General features: G+C 42.1%; 1 protein-coding gene across 1 annotated transcript in view; it reads right to left on the bottom strand.

Moving 5' to 3' along the window:
* Window positions 1-620: 620 nt before the first annotated feature.
* CUNH3orf49 (chromosome unknown C3orf49 homolog) overlaps window positions 621-17,073 on the bottom strand; it is a 28,429-nt gene continuing 11,976 nt past the window's right edge. Inside the window, exons 4-6 of the mRNA XM_020978306.2 lie at window positions 15,488-15,601; window positions 13,214-13,407; window positions 621-723 (exon numbers count right to left, since the gene is read on the bottom strand). Of these exons, the coding sequence (XP_020833965.2) occupies window positions 621-723; window positions 13,214-13,407; window positions 15,488-15,601 (411 nt within the window). The remainder of the gene's footprint in view (window positions 724-13,213; window positions 13,408-15,487; window positions 15,602-17,073) is intronic.

Here is a 17,073-nt window from a genome sequence, read left to right as displayed (position 1 = left end):
GCACCGAGAGGATGGCGTTCACTGCGGTCACCAATCCTTACAGGCTGGGGTGTTTCCATTTAATGTTCCCTGGCCTACCAGCCAGCACATCTCACCTCCCTGGGGGCCCCATGGGTGTGGCAGGCAAGTGGGTGGGGGGAAAGAATGAAGAATCTTTGCTTTAAGAGAGACCCTGCCTGGAGGTCTGAGTAAACAATTTACTTCCCCCTTATTGCCCAAAAGCAAACTGACTCCCAACCAGGCCCTCCCTGAGGAAGAGATGGGCGATGGTCATTGGGTATCCAACTGTCAGCATGTGTGGAGAGATCCGTCTGTTCTACGTCACAGGAAACGATGGGCTGCATTGGCCTGTGCTGGAGCCCACTCACGGCTGGGCTGCCATGTCTGCCCACTGACCATCACAGCCAAAGCCTGTGTCTGCCAGGACCAATCATAGTCTCCCCTCTGCAGTGTGGCTCCTGTGAGGCCAAATTTACTGCCTAGCTGGGCTTGGCAGGTGCACTAGGGGCACCTCTCCTGCCCCTTCTAGGCTGGGACCACGTGCCGCCTCCCTGCTGCTCCACCTGTAGTTTATGAGGGCCCGAATTGCTACATGGGCCAAAGGGTTCTGGCCTTTCATGCTACAACTTGGTCTGGACCTCCATTGTAAGAAATCGTTCCTGTTGCCAGCTGGCCTGCACTGAGGCATCCTGATGTCTTGAATACACAGAGCAGATATCGAGACTAGGAGACGCAGGAATACGAAAGGCTAGTACGTGGGCGATCGCCACAGCTGACCTGGTAGAGGCCTGAGCTCTGCAGAGACCCTTTGCCAGAAGCTCCAAGGAGAGATTCCAGTTCACAGTTCAGGAGAGAGACTGGAAACAAAACTGATGCAGCTCCCGTGCCTGTCCTCAGCAAGTTAACTGGAGTGCAGCTGGCACGTTTGTCCGTTCTCCAATTCCAGAAATGTCTCTAGGCTCCTGTCCTTTCAAATGCCTGCCTCCCCCAACAAAGTCCACGTGGCCCAACTCCAGCTGGCATCTCAAATGCCAGAATACGAAAATGCCACTCCTCTGAGGGGACAGCGAGGTGGGGCAGTGGGAGGAGCGCTCGGCCTGGAGTCAGGAAGATTCGGCTTCCTGAGTTCAAATCTGGTCTGTGTGACCCTGGGCAAGTCACTTCACCCTGTTTGCTTCAGTTTCCTCATCTGTAAAATGAGCTGGAGAAGGAAATGGCAAAGTACTGTGGTATCTCTGCCAAGAAAACCCCAAATGGGGTCACGGAGAGTGACTAACCAACGGAACAGTAACTCCCTTGAGGGCAATTGTTGGACAATACTGAAATTCCAGGGCTCTTAGTCTGCGTCCTGTCACTGGATGTTGGCAGTTCCTCCTGCTGCTCCTTCACCTGCCTGCCTGGCTCTCCTGGCTTTCTCCTTAGTAATCTCTCTCTCTCTCTCTCTCTCTCTCTCTCTCTCTCTCTCTCTCTCTCTCTCTCTCTCTCTAAATACGTGTGTACATGTTATAAGTATATGTATGTATGTATACACACACGTATATGTGCACATGTACAAAGTATATATATGTACACAGAAAATATATGCATGTTTATATATACTTTAAGAACACACACACACACACACACACACACACACACACACACATGCAGAATTTAACTCTTTAGTGTTTTTGTCCAAGTCACTTAAACTCTATATACAAATACAGTTATGGGACTAAGGACTATTTGTTCATCTTTGTTGCCATTTTCCAAAAAAAATTAAATAATTTTCCCCCATTCATATACATAAATGTGTCCCCCTCAAAGGGAGTGGGGCTTTCAGTAGGCTTCACCCAAGAAAATTAGATGATGCCTTTTAGCAGTACCAAGGCATCCAGTCTTAGCGAGAGGAGGGTGGTCTCATTCTTCTCTATTTGTCCTTTTCGGTAAGAGGGAAATAGCTTTCAGTTCCTTCCTCCTCACCCGCTCACACCCCCCTGCTCCCACTACAAATTAATTCTTCCTGGCAAATTAATACTTCCTCCAAAGGTAAACTGAGTTTTGAGAAAATCAACTAGTGGAACTTAGAAGACACTTTGAGTTATCAGGCTGGAAGACAAGCTGGTGGGTCTGAGAGATGGTTTAAGGCAATTATCTTCAGGGTTCAGTTCTTCAGATTATTACATATTCACAGAAGTCTCTCCTTCCTGAATAGCTTAAGGCAGTTTATTCTGTAATCTTCCTGGGTTGGGGGGTGACTCGGCAAACACCATCTGGAGGCATCATTGAAAGCTAGTCTGGGCTCACCTTCCTCTGCACAATCCATCCCCATTTTAACGAAATTCTCTTCCAATCCTATATGATGTGGGACTAATTGTTCTGGGTTGGACCTGACTCAGGCCAGTCCCTGGTAGTTTATGGTGGATAATGGCACAAAATGAGACATTCATAATTCATTCAACAGAGACAGCTAGGTGGCACCTCGATTCAGAAAGATCTGAGTTCAAATGTGGCCTCAGACACTTACTAGCTGTGTGACACTGGGTAACTCACTTAACCTGTGTTTACCTCAGTTTCCTCAACTGTAAGATGGGGGTGATAATAGCACCTACCTCCCAGGGTAGTTTGAAGATCAAGTGAGATAATATTTGTATATTATTTGTGTATTTGTATAGTGCCGGCACGTGGTAGGCTCCATATAAATGCTTATTCCATCCATCAGTCTTAGCCATAGCAAAAGAAGAATATTCAACAGCATCTGCCCTGAGGACAGCTCTAGTTTATTCAGCTAAATGACGTTTCTTTGCCAGAGTTGGTGGTTTTCCACCAGCCAAACATCAGAAAGAGGCTAGTACCCCTCATAAATATTTTGTATTCATGACCAGGAAGGGAAGAACCTGGCTCTTTAGTCCACTGAATCAATTAGGTCTTTAGGATGGATTCAATGCCTTTTATGGAAAAACTAACCTAACTTGGATGCAGGGAAAGAGATATTACTTCTACCACTAATCCCTACTCTTATCGTACATCCTCACACTGCTTTCTCCCAGCTGCCTATTGTCTAAAACAACTTGAATCTTTTTCCTTTTCCTTTGAAATGTGATCAATCTGAACTCAGTCCCAAAGACCCTGGACTCAGGATCTGGTTCAAATCCTACCTCCTAGACTTACTACCTGTTTGACTTTAGGCAAGTCACGTCTCCTTAGGCCTCAGTTTCCTTATTGGTAAAATGAAGGAGTTGGACTACATGGTTCCTGAAAGCTGTGATCTGGTGAACCTTGAGGTGACTGTCTTCCTTCAGCCTAAAGGAAGAAGAAAAGGAAAGGGATGAGAAAGAGCTTGCCAAGAAGAAATACTTTTTAAAAACTATTTATACCAATAATCACCCCCCCCCCAATTTCTAGAATGGTAGAATAGAGGAGACAGCATGACACAGTGAAAAGTGTGATGAATTTAGAATCAAAGGGAATTTGGGTTTGAATCCAAGCTCTGATGCTGCCTGTGTGACCTTACTAAAGTCACTAGCTTACTAGACCTCCATTTCTTTAATTTGTCAGCCGAAAGGACTGGATCAGTGATATCTAACTCAAATAGAAAAGAAGGTCACTAAATTGTACATAAGGATCCCTGCAGGTCCCATATTGACTTAGAAAACCACAATTTCACATTATCTTTGTTTCATTGTATTATTATTTATTTTGTTGAATATTTTCCAAGTATATTTTAATCTGGTTCTACCACACTGGGGAGTGTTGAGGGTTGTATGGGGCAAACCCCCTTTCTGACATTTATGGATTAGATAATCTAAGGTCCTTTCCATTTCTCTCTCTACATCTATACTTTTATAAGAAAAGTTGTGAGTTGCTCTAGAGGTCAACAGTGGACCAAGGAGGGCTATTTCTAAAAGAAGCGGTAGGTTACATCTCACGTGACAAGGAGTTTACCTGGCAATATTGGTAGACCCCTGGAGCCCTCATTCTCTTGATTTTTGAATTTACTTTTTTATTCTGGACTTAACAAACATCAAATAAAATGAGTGTTTCAGTATACAAAAAGTATATATATATATATATATATGCAAATCTGTATTACAGATAGCTCACTTTTCCTTTTAAGCATGTAATACATTCATTCACCATGTAATTTGCAAAGTTGTCCTGTTTGTATGCGGTTCCTTCTGGCCTTTTAGTGTCTTCTCTGTACTTTAAAAAAGATGCTTTAATGATCTTTCTTTCTTTCTTTCTTTCTTTCTTTCTTTCTTTCTTTCTTTCTTTCTTTCTTTCTTTCTTTCTTTCTTTCTTTTTCTTTTCCTTTCTTCTTTTTTCTTTCTCTTTCTCCTTTCTCTCTCTTTCTTTCTTTCTTTCTTTCTTTCTTTCTTTCTTTCTTTCTTTCTTTCTTTCTCTCTCTCACTCTTTCTTTCTTGCTACCCTATCATACTATTCCCCTCTCACTCTCCACGCTCAAAAAAGAAAAGAAAAACAAAATTTGTAACACATCAGCATAGCCAAGGAAAACAAATTTTACATTGGTTGTGTCCAAAGATGTGTGTAATTAGGGGCAGAGGATGTAAAGGGACGCAATTACATTTGGCAGGATCAGGACTATAACATCACAGAATTAAAATTTTGAAAAGTGTGACATAGAAACATTGTCACACATGGCAGTGAAGCTCTTTAAAGGCATATCCCACCTAACCTTATAAAGTGGTTCTTTGGGGGAAAAAATGAGATTAAAAGAAATAATGTTGCAGAAGATTATTACTTCTATAGCAACAGTGTTATAAGTGGAGGATACATTCCTGGTCAGCCAAAATCTGTACTATAAAGCCTGTTGTTACTCAGTCATTTCAGTTGTGTCTGAGTCTTTAGGATTCCATTTGAGGTTTTCTTGGCAAAGATACTGGAATAGTTTGCTACTTTTTCTCCACTAATTTTACAAATGAGGAAACTGAGGCAAACAGAGACTTGTCCAGGATCACACAGCTAGTAAGCATTTGAGGACAAGTTTGAACTTGTCCTCTTGACTCCAGGCCCAGAGCTCTATCCATTGAGCCAACTAACTACCCACTATAAAGCCTGAGATCATCTTTATGAGACTCAAGATTATTACAGAGCTGTAATCGTAATAGGGCTGAGCTGAATGGGACTCCCTGGAGACTGACTCGGAGTATACAGACCTGATATATCCAGGTGTTTGAGGGACCTCTGAGGTTTGTGGAGAGCAACCGTATGAACTGGACCCAGAGGAAGGACAGCAGGCAAAGACGCGGAAAGGAGATGATTCATCCCCAGGTGTCTCCCAATAATGGTGCTGCTGCTGATGTTAGCTAACGTTTATATAGTACTTCCTATGTACCAGCGCTGAACTGAGTGCTTCACAAATATGATCTCATTTGGTCCTCATAACAACTCGAAGAGGTAGATGCTATTATTATCCCCATTTTACAGATGAGGAAGCTGAGACAAATAGTTGAGTTACTTGCCCAGGTTCACACACATAAATATGAGGCTACACTTAAACTCGGGTCTTCCTGACTCCAGGCACACCACTCTATCCATTGTCCCATCTAGCTGCCAAATCTAGTTTAAGATATAGGTAAAGATGCCAACTTTCACATGAGTTGTCACATTATTTCTTTGAAAAAAAAATTCTATTGCCCACAATGAGGGAACCTATATGCCCTAGCCCTATCCATTTTTTCAAAATTTCCCTTCTCCTTTCTTTTCCTTTCCTTTCTCTTCTTTCCCCTTCTTAGCATAATTCCACCTTGCCTTCTAGAAGGGTTACATCAGTTTGCCACTCTACCTAGCGTATTAATAATGTCCTGTCTTTCTCACCCCCTGAGCTGCTGCTTATTCACATTTTTTCATCTTTGACATTTTACTGGGTCTGGAGTTGGACTAACCCTCTTTCTTTAAAAAGACTGAAGTAGTAGGACAATTAATGGATCCATAACTTTGAAGGAGTTGGGGGAAACAAAACAAAACAAAAACCCTGTTCTTTTCAACCTCAGGGTATTTTGTTATATTTTCTTTCTCTTTGTATTCTAGAAGCAGTTATCATTTAACTTTGTACTTTATTATTTGTCAAGTGAGTTGTTAAGTGATAAAGTTCAAAGGAAGCTATTACTTCTTCAGGGACCTACTGGTAAATGTTTAACAATCAGCTCCTTGGAGGGGAGGGAGCACACCTTTAAGTCTAATCTGCATTATTAATATGTTCTTTGTCACATTCTTAAGTCTAGACTCTAGACACTAGACAACCATCAAAAGCAATCCATCAGGTCCTGATCTGTAGTGTTTACGCACTGGACGCTCACATTGACATTTTAACGATTGGCTCTCTAGCTGGCTGGAGCTGGCCGCAGCACATTCCTGCTTCTATGATCACCTCTCCTCGATTAGCCCCAATATGCTTCATTTCACTCCATACTCCCCAGCCAGCTTCTCAGATAGCTGAAAAACCTTTTGACCTGCAGACATAAAACCCTGCTGTGGCCGTTCTAACTCTTATCTCTGGAACTTCCACCCTGGAAGGCATCACTGCCATAACCTAGTATCTGCTGTTCCAGTGGTTAAATACATTTATTTGATCATTTACCTGGGGAATCTGGAGACTGCCTTATCTGTCCCACTGTTGTGTCTCACTTTACTCCTTACTCACCTGATCTAGAACTTTCTGTATTAACCAATTAATCAAAAGTATCTGTTAATATCCCACTAAGCACCAGAAACTGTGTTCATTGATAGGTATATAAAGACAAAAATGAAACAGACCCTTCTCTCAAGAAGTTCAGATTCTTTCAAAAGAGAAAGCGTTTATATACACAAGTAAACACGGTACACATGAAGTCAGAACAAGGCAATTTTGTGGGTGAAGTTTCTGGCAGTTAAGAGGGTTCAGGACAATAGCCTTAACAAACTACAGAATAGATGTTTTGCACACAAAGTCACTTGAAGGCACTAACCTAAGGTATGCAAACTTGTTTTCTTTTTAAATTTGATAATTGCCAAAGGGGGCCATGTTACAAAAAAAAAAGGCAATAGAGGCTTTAGAGACTAATCTCTCTCTTTTTGGCAGTTTATTTAAAATGCACTTAATGTCGACTGGATCACATACAAGCAAGATATTGGTTTGATCACTTTTTGTAAACCCCTTTGACTCTAACCCTCCTGAAGGGGAAAAAAAGGAATCATGCACCAAAGGTAGAGTTATGATGGCTGAATCTGCAGGACAAAAAAAGAATCATGACAAGACAAAATCATTTTGAACGAACACCCGAAAATTCAAATCCTTAATGTGTTCACTCACGACACCTCTAAAATAAGTTTCTTGCCATTACCCTTGAAAAGATCACAGGGGAAAACTGATTCAAAGTCTTGTCCCTGGTACCTATCTTAAGATTCTCCCTCCACCAGAGAGACCCTGCTGGACCCCTCTCCCCATGAAGCTGAGAGGAAAAGTGGGGGAAAGCTGACAGTGTTTTGTCTTCTGATGGGGGATCAGTCCTAGGTTAGAAAACCCCAAGGTTACAGAGATTCTGCTTATAAGGCAACCCTCTCTGTCTCTCTCTTTGTGTGTCTCTGTCTTTCTTTCTGATAACATTAGAGAGAGCAATCTTAGTTGAATGATTAAGGATGAAGTCACGTTACAAGGGGCTGAAAATGAAAGAGAAGAGGTGAAATAGAAGCAATGAAAGTAGACAGCTTTTCTTGGGATTTTTTGTATAAAAAGCAGAGATTGAAGAAATTACAGGGTCAAGTGAGGGTTTTTTAAACATGGGGAAAAGATGGACATGTTTGTAGGCAGTAGGAAAGGAACAGGTAGAAAGAGAAAGATAGGAGATTTAGCGAGAAGATGATTGTAGGGACAATCTTCTGGCAAAGAAGAGAGGGGTTGAGATCAAGGGCAAATGTAGAGGGTCTGGCCTTGGTGAAGAGAAGAGCCATCTCTTCACCAGAGACTGGAATAAAGGATTAGAGAATGAGGGATGATTCAAGGATCTTGGGTTGTAGAAGAGCAAACAGGATCTTCTGGCAAACGGTCTCTATTTTCTCTATAAAATATGAGGCACCCTATGCTGAGTGGGGGTGGGGAAGGAGTAGTCTGGGGAGTGTGATGATGATCAGTTAGGGAAGAGTAAAAGGATTGCCTGCTGGAGTACCGCCCCATCTGAGAATCAGTAGATACCTGTGTTGTGGACATACTCAATGTGGGGGAGTGATTTTCTCCAGCACAGTTCAGTAGCATGTGAATTAGGACCAGAGGAGATGGATAATGGGAGTAGTCTTGAGTTGAAGTCTGATAAGACAGAAGTGGCAATAATGCATGGGGATGAGACAATTAAGGGTAGAAGATAGTTTAACAATGACCTGCTTAACTATAGGCTCCAGTCTTGGAAAGGAGAAAAGTGACATCAGTACAGTGCTAAAAGCTTCGGGGAATACTGAAGGGTGACAGGATTGGAAGTCATGGTAAAGGCGAGGAGTGAGGTGTAGAGTGAGATGGAATGATGGGAAGTCATGGTCAAATAGCGGAAATGAACAATTCTTGACCATAGAAGGGTCATAGTTGTGGGTGTTAGTAAGCTTAAAGGTGTGACTTCACTTTTTAGAGCTGAAGTAAAGGGAAGGAATCAGTCATGAGAGGTGAGGAGACCAGGAGTCTAAGGTATTTGAGTGTGCTATGTTCAAGACTCCTGCTGTCAGGTCAGGGCTTGGAGTAGTGAGGAAGACTTTGAGCCCCTAGTGAGTTCCTTGAGGAAAGAGAGAAAGGAGGGATCACAACCTAGGGATCTTTTGGGGAAGGGGGAGGAAAAAAATAACAGCCACTAGGCTTTGGTTTGGTGAGATATAACCACAAAGCAGGAAAGGTTGCTTAGTGATGGTGGCAGAGGGAGGTATGGGATAATGCAATGGGGATCAAGGCGTCTGCTTATTCCTTCTCCAGGACCAATGTACTGGGGTCATGAGAGAAGATGCAACCATTACTGGAAAAAAAGAGTTAAGTATTAGAATGAGCTTTATAAGGTTTTAAGGTCTGGGACCTAATCACCATTAATCATATTGCTTCTAAAACCTGGAAAGACTTGCATGAACTGATACTGAGTGAAGTGAGCAGAACCAGGAGAAGACTGTACACAGTAACAGCAACATTGTGCAATGATTGACTTTGTTAGACTTGGCTCTTCTGAGCAATGCAATGATCTAAGATAATTCCAAAAGATGGAATTCATGATGGAAAATGCTATCTACATACAGAAAAAGAACTATGAAGTCTGAATGCAGAACAAAGCATACTACTTTCTCTTTTTTTGTTGTTTTTTCTTTCATTATGTTTTCCTTTTTGTTCTGATTCTTTCACAGCATAACTAATGTGGAAATATATTTAATATGACCATACCAGTATAACCTATATCAGATTACATTCTGTCTTGGGGGAGGGGGATGTGAAGGGAGGGGGAGAAATTAGAACTAAAAATCTTATAAAAGTGAACGTTGAAAACTTAAAATTAATTAATTAAAAATAATATTGTTTCTATGGGAAAATATCTTTAGTTCCAGACAACCCATTCAGAAAATTTCCCTGCTTTTAAATGTCACACTTTCTTTTTTTTTATGTGACTGTTAACTTCTAATGATTTCAACCCCGTCCCCTTCCTATCTCCTTCCATCTCCCATCCCCTAATCAAACTCTTTGTTGCAACAAAAAAAAGTACATGTAGTTAGAAACTTTTGAGGCACAGAATCATAAAGTGGACATTACTTGCATGTTTGTAGCATCAGAATAAAATTTTGTCCCTTGAGTTTGAGATTCTGGTCCTCTAGAGATAGAAAGATCCTTGAGGACAAGGGTCAGAGTGAACTGACCCAAGAACATTTGGTGAATGGTTCTGCCACTATGAGCAATGCAATGATAATACTCAGTCCAATGGCATCGCCATTTGTGTTTATTTTCTTAGTTGAAATGTAAGTAGATTTATTCTTTTATTTTGGAGAATAAACTTTTAAAGTTAGTATAGAAATACTACTGTAAAAAGCATCATTTTTTTCTCCCCATGAAGGTAAAATGTTTCCTCTGGGCTTTACCACATACAAATTGCTTTCAGAAAGAATAGCAGATTTGAGATCTGAGGACCAGGGTTACAACATCATTTCTGACACTCTTTTGTGACAGTGGGCAAGTCATTGACATCTCTGGGCCTTTGTTTCTTCATATGTAAAAGGAGGGTTTTGGACTGGATGTCCTCTAAGGTACCTTCCATATCTAAATCTATGATACCATGAATAATGATTAGATGTGCCATCTTAAATACTTAGACCAAAGAATGTACAATGGAAACCTGCTAGTAAGTAGAATTTAAATTCCAATTCCTATCTCCAATTTTCTAAATACTTTAGAGCTATAAGACATCCTGATCTAAAAGGGGTTGAGGAAAAAGAGTCCCCAGTGGGTTAACGTGCTAAGAGAGTTGGGTGAGTTCTCCATATCAATCTGTAATCATTTATTTAATATTCTCTACAAGGCACAAAACTGGGTACTGGTACAAAGACTAAAATGAAGCAGCCTTTGCCTTTGAAAGCTTGTGTTCTAAAGGGGGTGGGGCACAGCAAACTACAAAATATAACAGAAGAGTGCAAAGTGATCTGTAGGTGGGAAGGACACCAACAATTGGAGGGGTGGCACCAGGCTTTATGCATGAGGTGACAGGATCTGAGCTTTGAAGAAAGCTATAGCTTCTAAGAGGTGGAAGGGAAGAGAGAGAGGCTTCTGGGCACAGTGGACAGCCCACTGAAAGGCAGGGAGGTTACAGACGACAAATAGCGAGTGGTCCAGCTGAGCTGGAATGAAGTGTGTGCAGGAGAATAATGTGTCATAAATGTGGCTAGGTAGGCCAGAGTCAGATGATGAAGGACTTCAAACGTCAAAGAGTTTGCTTTTCCTTTCAGAAGCAAGAGGGCATCCCTGGAGGTCCATGAGCAGAGCACTGATGTGGTCAGCCTTTTGCTTCAGACATATAAATTTGATGGCTGAGTAGAGAACAAATTGGAGTGAGGAGAGATGGGTGTCTGGGAGATCATTAGGAGGCTGTTGAAATAATTCAGGTGAGAGGTAATGAGGGGCTGAACTGGAGTGGTGGTCATGTAAGAAAAAGGAGACAGATTTGAGAGATATTATGGAGGTAGGATAATGATGATGATGATGATGATGATAGCTATCACTTATATGGCACTTTAAAGTTTCTGGCGTACTTTACAAATGTCTCATTTTGTTCTCACAACAATTCTAGGAGATAGGTACTCTTATGATCCCCAATTTATGGTAAAGAAAGTGATGATGGCAGAAGTTAAGTGATTTTCCCAGCATCACACAGCTAGCGTCTGAGGTTAAATTTGAACACGGATCTTCCTGGCTCCAAGCCCAACACTCTATCCACTAAGCCACCTAGCTGCCAATGTAGAAATGACAAGGCAGCAACTCCTTGGTTATAAAGAGTGATGGTAAATGAAGAGGAGATAATGGCTCTGAAGTTCCAAAACTGGGTAACTGTAAGGTTGGTGGTGCCCTTGACAGAAATAGAGAACTTCAGAAGGGGAAGACAATGAGTTCTGAATCCAACATGCTGAACTTGAGATGCCTCTGAAATGTCTGATTGGAGAAGGCCAATAAGGTAGTTGGTGGTGTGGGGCTGGACTTCAGGAGAGATACTAGGGCTGGATATGTAGGCCTGGAATCGTCTGCATAGAGATGAGAGTAAAACCCATTGGAGCTGAGACATGAGAGAAAGGGTGTAAAGAGAGAGAGAGAGAGAGAGAGAGAGAGAGAGAGAGAGAGAGAGAGAGAGAGAGAAGGGAAGAGAGAGAGAGAAAGAGAGAGAGGGAGAGGGGGAGAAAGAATGAAAGTGAGAGAGAGAGAGAAGGAGAGGGGGAGAGGGGAGAGAGAGAGAAGGGAAGAGAGAGAGAGAAAGAGAAAGAGAAAGAGAGAGAAGAGGGGGGAGAGAGAGGGAGAGGGGGAGAAGGAATGAGAGTGAGAGAGAAGAAAGGGGGGAGAGAGAGGGGGAGAGAGAGAGAGAGAGAGAGAGAGAGAGAGGAGAGAGAGAGAGAGAGAGAGAGAGAGAGAGAGAGAGAAGGAATGGGGAAGGGTGCAGGACAAAGTCCATTTTGAAACGGCAGAGAGGCAGCATGGTGTCGTGAATAGAAGACTGGCCATAGAGTCAGGATGACCTGGTTTCAAATCCTGCCTCTGAACATACTGACGATAGGATCACAGGTAAATCAATTAATCTCTCAATTCTCTAGGAAACTCTTCAAAACTATCAATTACAGAACATCATCTACATCAGATGAGAGCATCCACAGATACATACAGAGTAATTTGCTGATCACTAGCAGCTAAGAGGACCTGGAAAGGCTTACTATATGGAGGAGGCAGAACCTAAGATGGGCCTCCAAAAGAACTTGGCATCCCAGGATCTTAGACTATAGAGCTGGAAGAGACCTCAGAGACCACGAAGTTCAAACTTGGCATTTACAGATGAGGAGACTGAGGCACAGCAAAATTCAATGACTTATCCAGGGCCCTAAAGGTAGTGAGTGTCTAAGGCAGAATTTGAATTGAAATCCCTGAGTTTTCCTGACTCAAGTTCAATGCCCTCTCCAAATACATCCTACTCCCTTTCAGGAGGCAGAGGTAAAGAGGGACAGCATCCCAGGTGTGGGAGTCAGCCTGTGTGAAGACAAGTGGATCAGGGATAGAATGCCATACGCAGAAACGGCAGTTTGTAGCGTCTTCTGTTTATAGTGTGTAGGGGGTTTAATGTAGACCATGTGGAAAGAGAGGTTGGAACAAAGTTGGGATCAGAGTGAAATACCAACCAGAGGGATGTGTAGTTGATCCTAGGGACAGTAAGGAGCCACAAAAACCTCAGGAGGAGGGGTGATGAACATAGTCAGACCTGTACATTAGGAATATCATTTCTTTATACTGTGTTGTTGTTCAGTTGTTTCTGGCTCTTCATGACCACATTTAAGGTTTTCTTGGCAAATACACTGGAGTGATTTTGCATTTCCTTCCGTAGCTCATTTGACAAATGAGGAAACTGAGGCAAACAGGGTCTAATAAGTGTCTGAGGCCAGATTTGAACTCAGGAAGATAAATCTTCCTGACTCCAGGCCTGGTGCTCCGTTCACTATGGCGCCACCTAGCTGCCCATGCTACCTATAACAGACTCACCAGCAGCAGCAAGTACATGGAAAACACACATTTTTCCATTTATATTTCCTCATGGTTCTCTTGGAAACCCTTTGGAACTGCTTGGAGGACTGAAGAATCTCATCCCCGAGAAATTCGCACTGTTGGAGCTCTGCATGTCTCTGGGCCAGGAGTTTCATGGATTTTTCTGTCACCGTTTCTAGGAGGTCATCCACCTAAGTGGACAGATCCAAAGACGTAAGATGGTAGTGTAGACGCAGTGTGGACGTGGAAGTGCAAGTAAGAGTTGAGAAGTTTAGCGAGCATTTTCAAATCCCAGAGCATTCATCTAATTTGAGCACTGGCCATCGTTTGAGACCTCGACAATAGACATTTGCCTTCCTGTGGCATAAAGTCTCCTTTTTCTTTAAAAAAAAAATTCCCTTGTGCCTGCATTTATTTTTAATGGAATTCACTCAATCCTGAAACCTATTGTGTGGGGCCTGGTTGCTTTGGTTGTCAGGCCTTTCAGCTGGTCCTCATGTCTATGCCTCCTGAATTCTTGTAATAATTCTTTTTTTTTCCTGTCTTTTTTTTCTTGTAATAATTCTAATCCCATATCCACATTTTCATTTTAAAACATATGCTTAGGAGCTTTAGAGAAAGTTTAGGTGTTTAAATTTCTAATAATCAAGGAATAGCTTCTTAATACCAGTATCTTACTGGTGCCAGCTAGTCTCCAAAGAGTTGAAAAGAAATAGCCCCACTCAGAGGACCATGAAGGGAGTAGACTGCAATACATTGAAATAATAATAATAGAGATAATAATAACAGCTAGCGTTTGCATAGTGTTTTCTGATTTGCAAAGTGCTTTACATATACCCATCTGATTCTCACAACAATCCTCTGAAGTAGGTGCTATTGTAATTCCCATTTTATAAATGGCAAAACTGAGGCTTAGAGAGGTTCAGTGACTTGACCAGGGTCACTTAGCTGGTAAGTGTTTGAGGCAGAACTTGAACTCGTGTCTTCTGTACTCCAAATCTGCAGAGAAATGTATGAGCAGAAGAGAAAATGTGCTGGACACATGTCAATTGCAAAGGATACTGGATGGACAGCCATGGGTGTCTTTTTCAATCTGCATTATTGCAAGGATCTCATCAAACCCATGCCAATAAGACTGCAGACCCATCAGAGTATTTGGATATTAGAAGGTCAGCATCTATCATCTAACAACATACAAACAACTAAATGTGCTTAGTAATGATTCAAGTTTAAATTAATTCATTTCAGTGCATAACCTCTTGTCATACTTTTCCCCCAGTCAGAGTCCTCTAAGTCTCTCAGAATTCTTGGTCCATTCTTTCCCATTGCTTCTGCTCCTTAGAAATCCCATGTTCAGGGGCAGCTAGGTGGCATAGTGGATAGAGTACTGCAGTCAGGAGGACCTGAGTTCAAATCAGGCATCAGACCAGAACTGGACACTTACTAGCTGTGTGACCCTGGGCAAATCACTTAACCCCAATTGCTTAACAAAGAAAAAAAAAAGAAATCCTGTTTTCATTTAAGAGTCAGTTCAATCACTGCCTCCTACATGAGGCCTTCTCTGATTCTCCCTTGCTCCTAGTGTCCTCCCCTCCTCTCCAGGGACATTGTAGGGGGCAGTGGTGCAGTGATTAGCCCTGTGATCGTGGGGTCGGAAAGATCTGGATTTGTATCCTGCTCCTGACCCTTACAAGCCGAGTGCACTTTGAAGAGACCTCATCTTTCTGGACCTCAGTTTGGTCACCTGGAAATTAAAGAAGGCAAACTTGATCAATTCTAAGGTCCTTTCCAATTCAAAAATCTATGACTCTCTTTTGCATGTACCTATCTGTGTACCTGTTATCCTTCTGATAAAATGGAAGCATGCTGAAGCCAGGAATTATTTCACTTTTGCTTTTGTATTCCTAGTGCCTAGCAGATTGCCTGGTGCATGAGTCACTTGATAAATGCTTGTTGCTTTTTGCTTGCTTGATTCTCATTCATTTTTCCTTATTTGATGATAGGAAGTATAAAATAGATTCTTCTGGTTCTATTTCTCCTCATCCCCCAGCACACATTTTGCATAATTGTATAAATGTCTTTCCAGGCTTCTCTGTGTTCCTCACACTTATCCATCTTGATTGCATTCTAATTAATATTAATATAAAAAAATTCTTTCAACATTCCCCTCTTGTTGGACAGCTATTATATCCATATGTTTTTTAGTCTTCACATACCACTTGCTTCCATCACCTAAAGTACAGAAGCAAAGCAAAAAATATAGTCTGATACCTGCATCTGAAGTTTCCCTACTGTCAGATCAGAGGCACAAAGGATGTTTTCCACGTTAGCTTTCTTTTTTCTAAGCACTGGGAAGCGCCATCTCTTCTTTGATAAATATGAGACCTGGTGAAAGAATTGAAAAACCGATCAGGCAGGGAGAGCTACCAGGAGCCCTCCATTAATGTTTAAATATGCATTTTGCAAAGAACAATAACTCATAAAATGTATTTGCTTATAAACTATGAACATCTGCCAGGTAAAAATATTTGGCTGACAGCCGTACGTAGGCATATTATTCTCCAGGCCCTGTGGACGTGCTTTGTGCAAAGAGCCTTCTTTGAAGAGATCTGTAGGATGCAGAGGAATGAGAGGGCCTGGCTCAGAGAGAATCTACAGCATTGAGAGAAAACAGGTCAAACATAAGTAGAAGAGGGAAAATTACCCCTGGAACCACTGAGCTCAGTAAGTGATCTGAGCTTCCATGGACCAGTGCCTCCTAAAGCTCATTATTAGTAGATCAAGCCATTAATTTGGGCACACCGTTCGGCACATTCCTTTATTCTGATGGCTGAAGAGTCTGGGAACATGAAAAGAAAGCCCTGGGCTTTTTCTCCCCATGCATCGTACTTCCTTCCCCACACCCTGGTTTGCTAGTTAAAGTACTTACCCTGTGAGATTGCCATGGGAAATCATTCCAAGGTCATGGCTCCTAGCTAATGAGGGTTGGTTTAATTTTCTCTTCCCTGTTCCTTCCTTATGCACTGAATAATCAGATTGCACACCTTTGTGTAAGTACTGTATAAAGCTGGCAGTGCCTGTCCACTGCCCACACCACCTCTATGGACATGGCTGTATGTGTTCACAAATGGGGTTATCAGAGAAAACAAAATTTTGAACCTGAGCATGAGAGCCCTCTGATCAGGGAGACCTATTGGAAAACCCACTTCCTCCATGGACAGTCTACACACAGAGCAATGTGGAAAAGTGAAGTGATTGCCACATCTGGATAATTCAAGACAAATCCCACTAACCTAAAATCTCCAGATGCGTGAGGCATAACTGATTTGGGCTGTGGAATTATCCAGAAAATTGCCCCAGTTCTCCACTCCAATTCACATGTACTTAGAGACCCATAGAGTTCCACAGTAGGAAATCTTCCATATGCAAATACACGAAGAGACTGTGATTTCCTCAGCATGGGGGAGTCTCAGTGTCAAAACTCACTCTACTAACACACATGACAACCTTTCTATGACAGCAGATAAGTACTAGGGGGTTGCTAGAGGGACCTAGAGGTTATGTGACTTGTCCAGGGTTACACAGTAAGTTTGTTTCTTCTCCACTACCCCCACAAGATGTCTCCATTCTCTTGTTGTGTATCTAATTGGGACCACCATTTCATGAGCTCTCCCAGCATATTTCAGTGTCCCCTGACTCCTCCCTTCCCAGCTCCTTTCCATGTTTTGTTTTCCCCTATTAAAATGTAAGATCCCTGAGAGTGGAAACGGCCTTGTTGGTTTGCTTGCATTGTACCCCTGGTGCTTGGCACAGTGCCTGGCACATAGTAAGCATCTAATAAATCTGTATCAACCTTT

The sequence above is a fragment of the Phascolarctos cinereus genome, unplaced genomic scaffold (genome assembly GCF_003287225.1).
Source record: "Phascolarctos cinereus isolate Bilbo 61053 unplaced genomic scaffold, phaCin_HiC Scaffold_4;HRSCAF=312, whole genome shotgun sequence".
NCBI lineage: Eukaryota > Metazoa > Chordata > Mammalia > Diprotodontia > Phascolarctidae > Phascolarctos > Phascolarctos cinereus.
This window is presented reverse-complemented; position numbering and strand designations above follow the sequence as displayed.